At 41.4% G+C, this 15662-nt stretch overlaps 1 protein-coding gene across 1 annotated transcript in view; it reads left to right on the top strand.

The window, feature by feature from the left end:
- LOC122816625 (pancreatic secretory granule membrane major glycoprotein GP2-like) overlaps positions 1 to 15662 on the top strand; it is a 181453-nt gene that overhangs the window by 85327 nt on the left and 80464 nt on the right. Inside the window, exon 5 of the mRNA XM_044089540.1 lies at positions 2175 to 2259. Coding sequence (XP_043945475.1) covers positions 2175 to 2259 — 85 coding nt within the window. The remainder of the gene's footprint in view (positions 1 to 2174; positions 2260 to 15662) is intronic.

The raw sequence follows: 15662 nt of genomic DNA, 5'->3' as shown, positions 1-15662 counted from the left end.
TTATAAAAAGTTAATATAGCTGTCAAGCAGCATTTTTTGCAAGTAGAAAATTATATTTTGAGGACCTGCATTGTGTATTGTGGCCTTTGTGGAATGAATCTGCTGCAAGAAGGGACAGTATCAGTTATGAATTTTATTTTGATATGACTTCTGCAATGGAGTTGTGTTTTAGTGTATGATTTCAATGAAAAAAATATTTGGGAAGAGTAACAGAAGAGATGGTAATAGTGTCTGTTATGGATGAGATGGTAAGAGTTGGTTTTGTGCTATATATTTAAATGGAAATGATAGAGAGGATTTAGAATAATGGAGGCAAATTGTGTTCTTTCAGATGTAAGATACTTATGAAGATGTTATTATTATAGTTGTAAAAATACTGGCACTGTGTCAAGGCAGTAAGCATGTGCAATTATCAAAATATGTGCACTGTTGTCAAGGTGGATGATAGGGGTGCAGCATGTAATTTAAAGATCTTACAGAGTAGCGGAAAGTGATAGTGGACAGATGGAGCATGGCATATTTAAGATTTTTTGACTCACCTTCTCATGGTACATTATGGCAGTTGTCAGCATTTTATGGTTTCTGTTATAGTTCCTTACCGTACAGCTGGTTTAGAGAAGAGTTGTCTAAATTGTAGTCATGAAACAGGGATGTCCACTTAATGGGCTTTACGTTTGCTGGTTATTAATGGTATTTTATATGCTTGCATCGAAAGCATTCATAGAGATAGATGGAATATGCAGGTCGGTGTTTATCTTCTCTGTTATGTTTTTTTTTAATGGAAATGTTATGTTATTACTTGCTAGGGGTAACATGCAGATGGCAGTGATTTCTCTGATATTTTAAGACTTGTAGAAGAAGCTATGTTGGCAGTGTAATGCTTCTAAAACTAAGGGTTTTGGTGATGATATGAATATGAGTGACATTTCCTTTAACATGTAGACTATTAGAGTTTTGATTATTTCTTTTGGTTCTGTAGTGTTATAGTTACTGCATATAAAAATAGGTTAGCAAAGATGAAAAGCAATGCCAGTTCACAACACAGAGAGACTGCTTATAAAATTTGTCAGAAGTGCTATTATTGTGTCCTAGAGATGTCAGGAGATGGAAGGTTGGGTGCGTATGTTATGGTTATATGAGGATATTGAATGTTAATATTAAATCTTTCAGATATACTAAACATTTTGACATTAAGGGTTGGAATTTGTGTTTGAGTGTTTGCCCATTAAGGTTAAAGTAAGAGCTAGAGAAGAAGGTAGATTTAATTTTATAGATTTATTCCCTGGCTTGTGCTCTGTATCTGAGGGTCTTCTGCATTGGTAGAATTGCAGAAAAGCTTTTACCAGGGTCAGGCATAGGGTTAGGGGTAGGAGCAGTGTTGGGGTTAGCACTCACTAGTAATGGGGTGCAAAATGGAGGCAATCAGGTCTATGTATATGTGAAATTACTCCTGTGCACCTTTGCCTGAGGAAAAAAAAATCACTTTAAAAAGGGGGAATGTTATTATTCAACATGCAATGTTCAGCTGGAAGTCTTATGTGCAGTTATATATTGTCAGTGCATCACTGCATCAGAAGTTGTTTTGTTGCAGACACATCTTAATGTAGTTTTCTAGTCTTGATGAACTGGAATAAATATTAGAGCTAGAAATATTCCTTATTTTTTCCTTTTCTCATATGATTATCAAATTCATGTATTACTATTTTATGTCTTGCATTGGGTGTTTTACTTTGTATAATTTAGCATTTAGTTTGCCTGGCTTTTTGATGCCTTAAATACTGTATTTTGAGATAAGACTTAGTAAGGCTTGTTTTAATAAAGATCAGTTAAAGGAAATAATAAGTATTGGAATCTTGTGCTGTTGTGTTGGCTTCATGCTTCATAAATCTTAACTTCCATTCATAATTTTCAAGTAACTACTAAGCTGCTGTTCTCATTCCCTTTGAAACATCACTCCTTCTTGCTTTTATGCTTTTATCACCAGATCCTGTACTTTTCTCAAATATTATGTTGTTGTTTAGATGTGCACAATGATTAAAACATAAACCTTTTTGCATGCGACAGTATTATGGCAGGTTGTGTATGTGAAAAGCTGTTTAACACACTAAGTATTTTGTGAGCTAGAACAATATATGTGCCACTGGTGATTAATTCTTTTTTTTCTCCCACTATAGAGCTGTAACACTAGAACTGCAGAAACTGACAATACTCTAGGCAGTACTCAGCTTGACAGTGGACCCTTTAAGCTGGTTGGAAGTGGTATGTTGCTGCTAGTATTATTATATCTGTATATGAAGTGTCTTTCTCAGTGAATTACTTGACTTTGCAGGAATTCATATTTCTATCATAAATGAACAATTATCAGCTTGCATGTGTAATACACATAAGAACTTAAAGCAAATTTGACTTAAAATTACAAATATCTCAATAAAGATAAGAATTGCTTCATACAGAAAAATAATATTTGAATTAACATGGTGAAGATTGGGTTTCATTCCTGAGAGCAGAAGTGTAATAATTTTTTTGTTTTTTGTAAAATTTGTAGCTAGCAAAGTTTGTAAAACTGAGACAAATTTGCCATTGCTCATATCTTCTCCTTTTAGGGACAGCTTTCATCCATTAATTTATTTTCTGATATTGATTTTATTTTATTCAGGGTCAAGGGGGAGCAAGATCCTATCAAGTCAGCTTTGTTTGAGAAACCTGTACCCCTGTGATCAATTCATTGCAGCTGTGGGAATACCCAGCATCACCCACATCCACTTATTGATTATTATTAATTTTTTAAACACCTTTATTGAATTATCACTTGTGGCATAGGCACATTTACATTTATATGAAAGTAATCAAACTGTATTAACAAGTTAAAATTAACAAACATTATGCTTCACATATATTGCTATATATTATATAACCTAAGTAACATTACATAAATTATTACATTTCTGCCCCTTTTTTTAAACAAGAAGCATCTTTATTAAACCATCACTTATGACATAAGCAATCATATATTTATATAAATGAAAACAAACCACACCAGCACAATCCTACTTACAAGTATTTTACATCACAACCATACCGACACAATCCCAGTTGCAAACATTATACATCACTTATAATCTACCTAATCATTTTCAGTCAAACATTCAAATCCTGCCTTATTATTAAATTATACAATAAATGACAGCTAGCATTCAGAAACAAGCATGGTGATTGGACACAGCAATTACTCATGACAAAACTACCAAACCAAAGAAAAATAAATTCTGAGACTGCAGCAATTCCAAATAAAAGCTATATTCAATAAAGTCCTATCCAACATGCTGTTACATGTGTGGGAAAAATTTGCTTAGAAGTGGCAGTTGTTTGATTGATAACTGGTGGTCAGGGGCATCAATCCTAACTTTAACTTTTTACCTAACAGAGCTAACCCAGGTAACCCAAGACGGGCAATAGTCAAGACAGTATTCTGCTGTCCCATGTCTTCTAGACATTATGGCAAGCATACACTAGTCAATAGGGGCCCATGGACACCTCCAACCATTATCCTGGTTATGTGATGTAGATCAGTCTACACAGAACTAGGAAATATCCACACCTTTTTTGGTGAGATTAATCAAAATGACAGTAATTGGAGTTCAAGATCAGACTCAGTAACTTGTGCTTATTTGATAGCAACCTTAATCATTTATTTATTTATTTATTGACATTTCTTGACTGAGAAAGTCCACTGGGTCAGAAACCCATTTTCAATGGAGGTCCAGGGAGAAAAGCTCCACAATGAGTAAAATAACATCAGATTACAGAAGATAGGTACTTATACAATTTTAGAAAGAAAGGCTTTAAACTATATATAAAAATATAGACAATTATCACATCATAGCAAACTGTTTTTTACAAATACTGTAGCATCTTCTGTTTAACATAGAGGTGAACGTAAAGACATCTTGTAGAAAAAAAAGAAATTATAATTAAATTCAATTTAACTACTTTGCCTAAAAACTGAAATATGCACTAGCACCCACTCACTATATATTTTTTTTTAACCAGGGAATGAGTTATGGAGAAATAGTAGGTGGATTGGTCAGGTCTTTTGTGATTGATTATAGCTTTGGATATAGGAGTAATAATGAGAAGATTATGGGTGTCTGGTATGAAGGGAGCAAGGACATGTGGGGTTAAGATGAGCCCCAGGATTCAGGAATATGTTTATTCTGTGTAGGAACAGTCTAGGAGCTCCTGCACACAAAATATAGTCGCTGAGTGATTCAGGATAGTGCCATTTTCACATGCATGAGTAGCCCTACACTGTTCCAGCATGGAAAACCATGTGGCATGCAAATCACCTCATTTGCTGGTGAAAACCATGCAAATTATGTGATTCAGTGATTCATCAAGCTACCAGGTCTCTGTGCTAGAGCAGTGTCAGTGCAGAAATGTATCTGTAAAATAACTGAGGACATTTCTGCAACTGCAAAATGGAGGCATGACAGCTTTTGAAAAAGCATGTATTAAGTACATTAGACATGCCAATGGCCAAATATAAGGCCATTGGCATTAAAAATTGATTAATTATTATGAAAATTAAACTTTTTTTTTGGCCGATCTCAGCCGTTTAAGCATAGGGCAACAGCACGCAAACAGAATCGTGCCGAAAAATAAAATGTGAAAACTCAAACTCAAAATACTACTGTGATAAAGGCCCAATTATAGGGATTCCTCTGAGATATTGCTTTCATGATGTTCTGAAGATGAGAGAATAAAAGAAGGGGATGTAGAAGCATGGATGTCATGGACTGTGTGAAGTCTGACTCTCTAATGTCCACCTATACTACCCCATGACTGCAAACCCATGAAAGAATAGACACAGAACTGCTTGTAAACCACAATGTGAAGGTAAATTGACCATATATATAAGTCCTGGCTCTGGATAACCTGAGTGTATCTGTACAGCTGAGAGGCATGGCGCCAGTAGGATATGGCCATTCCGTTAAGTTGAGAAAAGCACAAGAAGGGGATCCCCAGCCAGCATACTACCAAGGTGCTGGGCCATTTACACAGAACCAGCAGTCTATTGTCTGTAGCTACCCATCCACAATAGCAGGAGTGTGCCATAATGTGTAGTCTATATGCCTCAGAATATTGGTCTCAGCTTCAATCATCTTGTATTTTCCTGGTAAATAACTGTGAGCAAAGAATGATAACTGTCAGTAGTTGATGACATGATACATCACACTGTAAAACAGCACATATGTCAGAAAATTTTTGCTGCAACCAACCATGTTACACAAGCAGCACAGACAGCAAGAGTTACAGTATCCCCTGTATGTTACACCAACTGTGTGTCCATATTGGCAACCTATCTACAGATATCCTGCAGAGACAGGTTGTTAGGTGTAGCTGTAGCACACAAAAACCTGAACTGGAGTCCAAACCTCCCTGGAATGGATGCACACACTCAGTATAGAAGGTCATACTGGACATGGTCCTACAATTAGAGAAATGAAGCCCATGTCTGATATCACAGTGAACTACAGATATCCATTATTCGCAGATGTCTGTGCACACACACCAAATTGTACACCATTGATACTTCACACACACACATTGGATAGGAATACTCATACATATCTAATGCCAACATATTATAATATGTCAAACATACACACACAGAGACGTGGGGAAGAGAGAGACAGACAGCAACAGATAGAATCCCATTATGAAGCCTTTCCCACCCAGTACACATCCACTGACCTATATCACATGATGCACTAATGTCATTCACTGTAGAAATTCCTTCAGTTAGCCCTCAGCCCTGTAGTCTCAGTGGTGCTTGTGATAACTGTGTAACACTATAGTGCAAATAAGTATTCATGTAGCAGTTGTAATCTCAGTCCTGTCAAATGTAAAGTTTTGTGTGTGTGTGTGTGTGTGTGTGTGTGTGTGTGTGTGTGTGTGTGTGTGTGTGTGTGTGTGTGTGTGTGTGTGTGTGTTTCTAGATGAATGTGTTTGAGGCCATTCACACTCATTACACTTCCCATTGCCCTACTTTAGCACTCCTGCTGATGTCATTCACCCTGAAATAACCCTTTGCGCAGCTTGTAGCCCTATAAGTTTTGTGGCACTTGCAATAACTGCGTAACATTATAGTGTAGCAAACTAGTTAGGTAGGAATTGTAATCCCAGTCCTGGCAACTGTGCAAATGTGTGTGTTTGTGTGAGAGAGTGTGTGTGTCTTTGTAGAGACCTGATTTTGTGGCCATTCACACTCACTACACTTCCCTTACCCTCCTTTAGCACTGCTGCAGATGTCACTCACCTTCAAAGACACCTTTGGACAACTCTTCAACATATAAGCTCCATGTTGCTTGCAATAACTTTGTAATACTATAGTGTAGCAAACTAGTTAGGTAGGAGTTGTAATCCTGGTCCTGGAAACTGTAAAAATGTGTGTGTTTGTATGAGAGAGTGTGTGTGTGTATTTGTAGAGACATGATTTTGAGGTCATTTACAGTCACTACACTTCCATTACTCCTCCTTTAGCTCTGCTGCTGATGTCACTCACCTTCAAAGATACCTTTGGTGAGCTCTCCAACATAGAAGCACTTGCGATAACTACATAATACTATAAAGTAGCAAACTAGTTATGTATGAGTTGCAATCCCAGTCCTGGCAAATGTGTAAATTTGTGTGGAAGACTGGGTGTGTCTTTGTAGAGACCTGATTTTGTGGTCCTTCAAACTCACTACACTTCCCTTACCCCTCATTTAGCACTGCTGCTGATGTCAGTCACCTTCAAAGATACCTTTGGACAATTTTCAACATATAAGCTCTGTGGTGCTTGCGATAACTGCCTAATACTATAGTGTAGCAAATTAGTTAGGTAGGAGTTTTAATCCCAGTCCTGGCAACTGTGCAAATGTGTGTGTTTGTGTGAGATCATGTGTGTGTCTTGGTAAAGACCTGATTTTGTGGCCATTCACATTCAGTACACTTCCCTTACCCCTACTTTAGCACTCTACTGATGTCACTCACCTTAGAGGTATGTGTGGACACTGTTCTACCAGTAAGCTTTGTGGCATGTGTGATAAATGCATAACAATGTAGTAGCAATAACTACATAGGGATGAGTTTGAATCTCATTCCTGCCAAGTGTTTGTGTGTGTGTACATATATCTATGCATATGTGACTGTACCTTAAAGATTTTGGCCCCATTTACATGCAGTATACTTTGCTGTGCCTGACTTTAGCAGTTCTGCAGATATCATTCACCTTAGAAGTACCTGTTGGCAAACCTAAACCATGTAAGGTCAGTGGTGCCTGTGGTAAATGCGTAACATAAAGGGCTGAAAGCATAGTTAGATAAAGGCTCAAATCTCACTCCTGGCAAATGTAAATGTGTGTATAGGGTAAAATATTTTATGAAATCTGTCAGTCACTACATCACTCAATGCCAGTATTTACAAGGGCAGGTGATGTTCCTCACCTTAGAAGTACCTTGCGACAACAGCCATCCTACAAGTTTTGTGGTACATGTGATAAATGTGTAACACTGTAGTAGCAATACATAGATAGGTAGGGGTTTGAAAGTCAGTACTGGCAAGTGTGTGTGTGTGTGTGTGTGTGTGTGTGTGTGTGTGTGTGTGTGTGTGTGTGCGCGCGTGCACACGTGTGTGTGTGAATAGTAATCTCAGTGTGTTTGGTTGATGAATATCCCCTGTGGCTGTGGTTATTAACAATCAGAGGTGTGTCCAAATCACAACACGTACCATTCTCCACTCTGCGACAGATATTGTAAATCAACATATACCTATGTGGGTGTACTTTCCTACAATGAAAATTCACTTTTTTGAAATGGGTAATTACATCTCTACTTAAGCAAAAGTGCACTTTAATGAAAGTGCAATTTTGCTTAAGCTCACTAGACCTAACCTACCGCACCACAATGGAGGACATTGAAAAACGGGCTATATCTTCCACTGTGGTGCGATAGTCATGGACCTTAAGGTTAGGGCAAGGGTTAGGGTAAGGGGATAGCTAGTAGGGCTATCCCCTTACCATGACCCGTGCCCTAACACTAAGGTCCGTGACTGTTAGCCCGTTTGGTCTAGCGGGTTCACGAAAGTGCATTTTTATGAAATTGCACTTTCACGTTAGTGTGGGTGCACTTTTGAAGTTCGAAGTAGTCAACTTTTGTTCTTCAAAGTACACTGACCTATGTACAACCCTCAGCACTATAATCTGTGAGGCATATGCAATCACTGTGTTAAAGACCAGGAAATTTCATGCAGATATAGCTGTACTAAGCTAAGACATGGTGGATGTGTTACCACACTTCCATAGGTTCATAGGTTCATAGGTTGGTACTAGGCTATCAGCCCTAGGGCCTATACAAGTCTAGCCATAACAATTCCCTGGCTATTTCTTCCCACATTATTTACTTTCCTGGACCCCTGTCTAGCAGGGCGACTGACGTGATCCCTGGGGTGAATTTCCTTTCTCCCATCCAATCGTCAAGGTTCCTCTTGAAGAGGTCCAAAGAGGCACTCTGCTTTACATGTATGGGCAATCTATTCCAGAGTCTGGGGAGTCTCTGGGTCCGAAACCTATCCCTCCAGCATGTTTTGTTTATTGTGACGACAAGGTTTAGATCCCTGGAGCATGTAGCTCTGAGGGATTGGGATTTCTTTAAGTGTAGCATGTCCAACAGCTCTGGGTTTGACATGGCCTTGTATTTTAAGCAGAGATCGCCTCTGAGTAGATGATATGGGACAGAGTATAGCTGGAGTTTTTTAAGGCGGTCAGCATAGGGCATCTGCTTTAGGCCTGTGATTCTTTTAGTGAGGTATTTCTGAGGCCTTTCCAGTTGTTGCAGTTGTCTTGAGAGGTACATACCAAATGGGGCGTTGTATTCTATAATGGGTCTAATGAGGGATGAGAACAGTGGGACAATGACCTCATTTTTTCTGGATGAAAACCCCTTCGTGATGAGGTGTGCCACATAGAAGGATTTCCTGACTGTTGTGGCAATGTGGTTATCGAAGGTGAGACCACTGTCCACCTGTGTCCCTAAGTCTCTTATCACACTTTCTGTGTTTAGTGTACTGCCACCTATATGGTAATTCATGGATACATGTTTTTTCCCAAAGGGGATAACAATACATTTCTTGGCATTGAGCTTGAGCCCATGGCTTTGGCACCAAGCATCTGTTTCTGTAAGGCCCTTTTGTAGAGTATCCATATCATTTGGGGATTCAATAATGGCTCCCAGTTTGCAGTCATCTGCAAACTTTGTTAGCCAGAGTCCCTTAGTGTTGACCTATACTTCAGGGAAGTAGATGCCAAACAAGAGCGGCTCCAGGACTGAACCCTGAGGTACTCCACTTGTCACTTGTCTGGAGCTGGATCTGGAGTCGGCTACTTTTACAGTGTGGTTTCTATCAGTAAGCCATTTAGCAACCCATTGGGTGACATAGGGATTAATGCTCAACTTAGTAAGTTTATCTATGATTCCAGAGTGGGGGATGGTGTCAAAGGCCTTGGCAAGGTCTAGATAGGCTGTGTGGACCACCTTACCCTTGTCCATGGCTCTGGAGACTGATTCAAAGAAGTCAATCAGGTTCAGGAGACAAGATCGGCCCTTCACAAACCCAAACTGGGTGGGGTCCAGTGTTTGAAGGTTGCCAATGTCTTTGTTTATAAGTTCCATGATAATACGCTCCATGGCCTTACAGATAAGGCTTGTCAGACTGATGGGATGGTAGTTTCTGGGATCCAAGGTGGATTCCCCCCTTGTGGATTGGGATAACTGTAGCTCTGCGCCACTCAGTGGACACGAAACCTGAGGTGAGGCTATGATTAAACATGACACTTAGGTGAGGTGCCAGTTCATATTGTAGTTCATGTAGTACACTGCCCGGGATGTCATCTGGTCCCATGGATGCTGTATTATTGGCTTTAGAGAGTGCGTTTTGTACCTGTGTGGCCATTATTACTGGAATTTGGCAATCTTCCGGTATTGAGATGGGCCATTTAGGGGGTGAGAGGGGGGTGAAGTTGGCACTGAATCGATCTGCCAGGATACCCCTTGGTCTTGCTGCAGGGCCACATACTGGTGACACACAGACACCTAGAACAGAAACAGGATACAGCATGTGAGAACACATTCATTCAGCACTTTACTTGTGGGGGGAGAGAGGGATAAAGCTGGCACTGAATATGTTGCAAATACTGTGGCCAATATCTGTTGTCTCAAGAAAGGTGTTAGCATTGTGCAGTAACTCACAGTACTTGTGCGCTTTTTGATTGTTGTCAGTGTCTGCTGCATGTCTGCCATCATAGATGCCTGTAGGGGATTCCATGAGGGATCCAAAGTTGTGTTTGAGGCTAATAAGGGAGTTCAACTGTCATGGGGACACCACGTTTCTCTGCAACAGTGTCCTCCTTCTGATGCACACTTTAGTAATGGCAGGGGATCATCACATTGTACCCCACTGTTTGGAGGACAGTGTCTGGGTTCTACTGGCTCTGGCTATTACCATGCATTCATGTGCCTTTTTATGCAGTGCATATATGTATGATTCCAATGTCATGCAGCTATTTCCCATTGCCATTGGTGCAGTGAAGTCATCCACCCCTGTTTTCATGGTTGCAAAGTCAGCTTTGGAGGGGTGTGGCTGACATGTTGAGTTCCATGTCGATTACAGCTTGTGTGGATCTCACCATGTAGGGATTGACAACTGTGGATGAGCAACAGTCCCATATTTAAGTAGTCAACACAGGTCAAGGTTTTTGCATCCTCTACCAGGGGTCAGTATGAGCTTTTCCAGGGCATTGGAAATGATGAATCCCAGAAGTGTTGGGCCACTGTACTGGTACTTGTCTACTTTCCTCAGGTGATGGAGGGGTACTTGAAGTCTCATACTTTGTCAATGTTGTGTTGGACCATCATAGATGGCAGGGTGTTGAGGAATGTGCATTGACAGTCTAGGTACATAGATGTGTACCCATAGCAGTCTATGGTCTGGATTGTAGTATTACCCCAAGGCAGTTGTACCAGACGTATCTCCAATGCATTATGCTGGGATGCTAATCTGGAGGTGTTCCTAGCCATAATGAATATGGAGACAACACCACCTGTGGAGGTGTGGTGTGGTCCATGTTTGGGGGTTGACAGCTGTGGAATACATCATAGCCTGATACTGCAGGGCTGCTGTCTGCTGCTCTGAACCACCTCTCCATTACAGCAGACATGTGTCCTCCACTCCGATTGCTTTGAGTGACTGCATCCTGATAGTTAGATGTCTGCTGTTGAGCAGCATGACCCTCAGATTGCATACATGTCTAGCTGTTATGGTGGTAAATACATTAGGAAGACTGTCTAATAAGGCATCACAGGGGTGACAAGACACTTAGCCAGTACATGGAAACCCAGCACTGACTGATGTAGGACATCTGTGGCAAGTCAATGGGCTCTGTCACTTATGTCATCCCAAGCAGAGAGGTACTGGATCCCCTGAGAATGACGCAAAACATGTAAGCCAATGTTACAGTCAGTCATCTGTTGATAGTACCGCAGCATCATTCTGTGTGATGGCAGTACACTGCTCAGGGCTACTGTCACACCTGCTTGGACCAAATAATCAGAGAGTTCAACCATGTCTCTTGTCATGTAGTCCAGAGAGGTGTGTCCCAAGTTATTCACATGGACATGGATACAGACTGATGCTCGTAGTTATTGTGGAGTGCCATGACGAGCTGTGTCATGTGTTGGATGCTGGATGTGATAGATATTTGGCTGTTACCTGCTCCATATTCAACTTAGTGAGTGGAATATGTGTGTGCCTCAGTATTGAGTTACCCATGATCACTGTATTGTGCAAGGTGGTTAGCCTTAGGAGCCTAGGTTAAAGGCCACACTGTGTAGGTTAAATATTTGTCCCTTGGCATGTGCCATTTCATGGTGACTGAGTGGGTGTCTGTCTTGTTGGTTTGTGCTGTTTAGGTAAATGTCCATTGAGTGCTTCTGTGAAGCTGGGTGTGTGGTTTTTCACTGTATGTCATGGCTGTCAAAGTGGGTGTCATGGTGAGCTATGTGTTCCACATGGTGTGGTGCAGTTGTTGATCTTATCCTCTTGACCTGGTAGTCCAGTCTTTTTTGGAGAGTGCATATGTCCACATTGTGTGATATATGTGTACGTCTTACAGGTCTGAGTGTTTGGAGTTTAGAGGGGGGGTTGTCTATGTACACGTGTCAGTTGCAACAGTGCCTCAGAATGGACAAATGCACCAGGTTAAAGGGTGAAAGCACAGAAAACTGCCCTTCAATCATGCCAGGAAGGGTGGCCATAACTAGTAAGTACTGGGGCTACTTCTGTGATGAATGAGTACTGCTGACATCTCCCAGGAGTGTCACACTTATTGATACAATAACCTTGTGAAGTGCCAAGCCGTAATGCTATTTGAAGTGCAAGACAGAAAGAACTAGCATGAAGTAAGGGTGGAATAGAAGGCAGAATTTCTGCCAACTGTAATACTTTACCTCAGCTGTGCAGATATCAGCAGCTTTGACCATGTGAAAGGTCAGTAATTTCTGTAGCGCGTCCGATAACTGCATAACACTGTAGTAGACGAACTAGATAGGCAAGAGTTCTAATCCTAATATGGGCACGTGTGTGTGTGTGTGTGTGTGTGTGTGTGTGTGTGTGTGTGTGTGTGTGTGTGTGTGTGTGTGCGCGCGTGTGTATGCAAATCAAGTACTGTCTGGCTTATACCATTTTTGACTCGTGTACTACCCTTCACACTTCCCCTCGCCCAGTCTAGTAGTCCTGTTGATGTCATCCATCTTAGAAGTACCTTTGAAATAGGTGGAAATGTATAGGCTCTATGGCACATCTGATAACTGCGTAGCACTATAGTAACAATAACTACATAGGCAGGAGTTCTAATCATCATACTGAAAACTGCGTGTGTCTGTGTGTGTGTGTGTGTGCGTGTGTGTGTGTGTGTGTGTGTGTGTGTGTGTGTGTGTGTGTGTGTGTGTGTGTGTGTGTTTGTATGTGTTTATGTGAGAAACATGTAGTGTGTGGGTTACATCATTTTTGACCTGTGTACTACCCTTTACACTTCCCCTCACTCCAATTTAATAGTCCTGTTGATGTCATCCACCTTGGAAGTACCTTTGGAATAGGTAGAAATGTATAAGTTCTGTGGTGCATCTGATAACTGCATAGCACTATAGTAAAAATACCTAGATAGGCAGGAGTTCTAGTCCCAATCCTGGTAACTGTGTGTGTGTGTGTGTGTGTGTGTGTGTGTGTGTGTGTGTGTGTGTGTGTGTGTGTGTGTGTGTGTGTGTGTGTGAGGATCATATCTTGTGTGGTTTATACCATTTTGATGTGTGTACCATACATGGCTGGTGACCACCTCCCGCTGCCATTACTTTATATAGTGTGGTAACACATCTGCCTCACATGCAGAAGGTTAAACCATTGTACAGTCCTCTGTACAGATGTGTCTGGAATATCAGTATGTTTGCAACCTATATGTGGTCGGAAGTGGTCAGTGTGCCTTAACAATGCCCATGTATGTGATATTATAGCCAAAATAGGCCACAGTGAATGTACTGACACATATGACATCATGATGCTGATATTTTGTCTGCCACCCTCACAGGTGGCCAGCCTTGTAGGTGCAATACATGAGTCTAGATGCTTTGTTTTATAAGTGAACTGTTCCTGATATGGGTCACACTAAAGGCTGGAAGAGGTATGGACTGACATATTTTGGTCCTTACTAGTATGAAACAGGAACACCTTGCATCTTAACAGTGGTGTGTACACAATTGATATCCACTGTATACCACTAATGTGTCACACATGTCCCTACCTTAGGCCATTTTGTCTAGCCCATTTTGCTGGCCTCTGTCCAGATGTCTTGGCACTGACAAGTTGTGAGGTATGTTACAGAAATGTTGAATTCTTGTCAGATAGGCCCCAGTGGTGACCAATGTGATGCAATGCAGTTAATCCCTGCACAAGTGAACATGCAGAAAAAGCAATATAGCTATTATATAACACAATATAGCTATTACTGATGGTTGGGTGCATAGTAAATTGCATGCCTTCACATTCCTGGGGTATTGCCAGGCAACAACCGAACAATGTCATACTCACCAACTTCAGGCTGTTGTCCCATATGCAGACCAGAGGGTCCTAAGTAGTTGTGAAAGGGAGTTATTGTCAGCAGACTCACATGTGGTCTTGCTACAGGGTGGATGCAGCATGTCTGCACATTTACAGTACTAACCCCAATAATACACAATGTCCTGTCCTTACCATAGATGTGTCCCCCTGTGCATTAGAAAACCACATTCACAACTGTAATTGGACCTGACACATGGATGCAGATACAATAAAGATACATGTATGTCTGATACATTACTGTACTAATCCCCACTGGGCTCTTACCTGCATGCTCCTTGTCCAGTGTGTGTGTGCAACCCACCTCCACAATGCTTCCCTCAGCTTCATGGTTTGTGTGTTGGGCGGGTGCCCCAAAGTTGGCGAGGAGCTCCTCGGTGGGTGTCATTGGGGGCTGGATGGCTGGGCCCCCACCTGTGGCTAGCCGGTCCCTTGCTAAAGCAGCAGCCCATTGACAGGCATGGTGTTGGTGGCCCAATGCTGTACCTGCTCATGTGTTCTGCTGTGCACGCCAGCATCATTTACACTGTGGACCAGACTCTTCCACAGGGTGGCCCTCTCCCGCACATCTTCTGATCTCCGTCCAAGTAACAGGACATAATGTCCGATCACATATTGGGTGATGATGTCAGTTACCCCAACAGAGAATGCTGGTAGACGAGCCCTCTGCATGTTACCTGGAAGACATAAACAGGAAAAAGGTCACAGAACCTCATACGGTTGTCAAATTGCACATCAACAATGGATATTACTTGCAAATAATCCACATTACACCATAGCCCTCAAAACTATCATGGATATAGGAGCTTGCATTACACTCCTGGCCCTGAGCTATCTTATTCCCCCCAATGTTGGAAACTTGATTGCATAATCCTCTATTCTCCATTCATTTCTATGTAGAGGGTTGACAGTGGCCATCTTCCATGTGGCTGGTGTGTGGATGGTAGCAGGTCTGTGTTTGACTGTGGTGTGTGATGGAGCTGTGCACACATGCCTGAGTTCATGTAGATGACAGACAGTGATGTTATTATGCCCCATGGAGATATGGCTGTTGTTTCCATCAGTAGGCAATATGTACATGTTCACTACTGCTGAGGAGAGGAGTGTGGTTGATGTACATATCCTCTGTACAACTGGGGTGGACAGGGTGGTGATGTTCCCATCTAACCTGTCTGATGCAGGTTGCCTATATCCATGGTATGTGTGTATGAGGTGTTCTTTACCCCTAGTAGAGGGTGAATTGTGATGTTTCCTTTGAGACTGACAACAGATGTGAAGACACTGTTGCAATTGTCCTTGGTGGTGTGGATATGTTTGATTTGTAGTCATAGTTAGCCTTACAGGAAGTCACCTGTGAACATACATGCTTGCTTAGCTATAAGTGGGCTTGCTTCCAAGTTGTTGCCTGCATGTATGTATCCCTGTGCAGCCAATGTAGCAACCTATTATGTGGTTTGTGT

Source organism: Protopterus annectens, chromosome 1.part1 (assembly GCF_019279795.1).
Source record: "Protopterus annectens isolate FY-2018-M chromosome 1.part1, PAN1.0, whole genome shotgun sequence".
NCBI classification, from domain to species: Eukaryota; Metazoa; Chordata; order Ceratodontiformes; family Protopteridae; genus Protopterus; species Protopterus annectens.
Note: the sequence above shows the minus strand (reverse complement) of the source record. Positions and strands in the feature narration are given on the sequence as shown.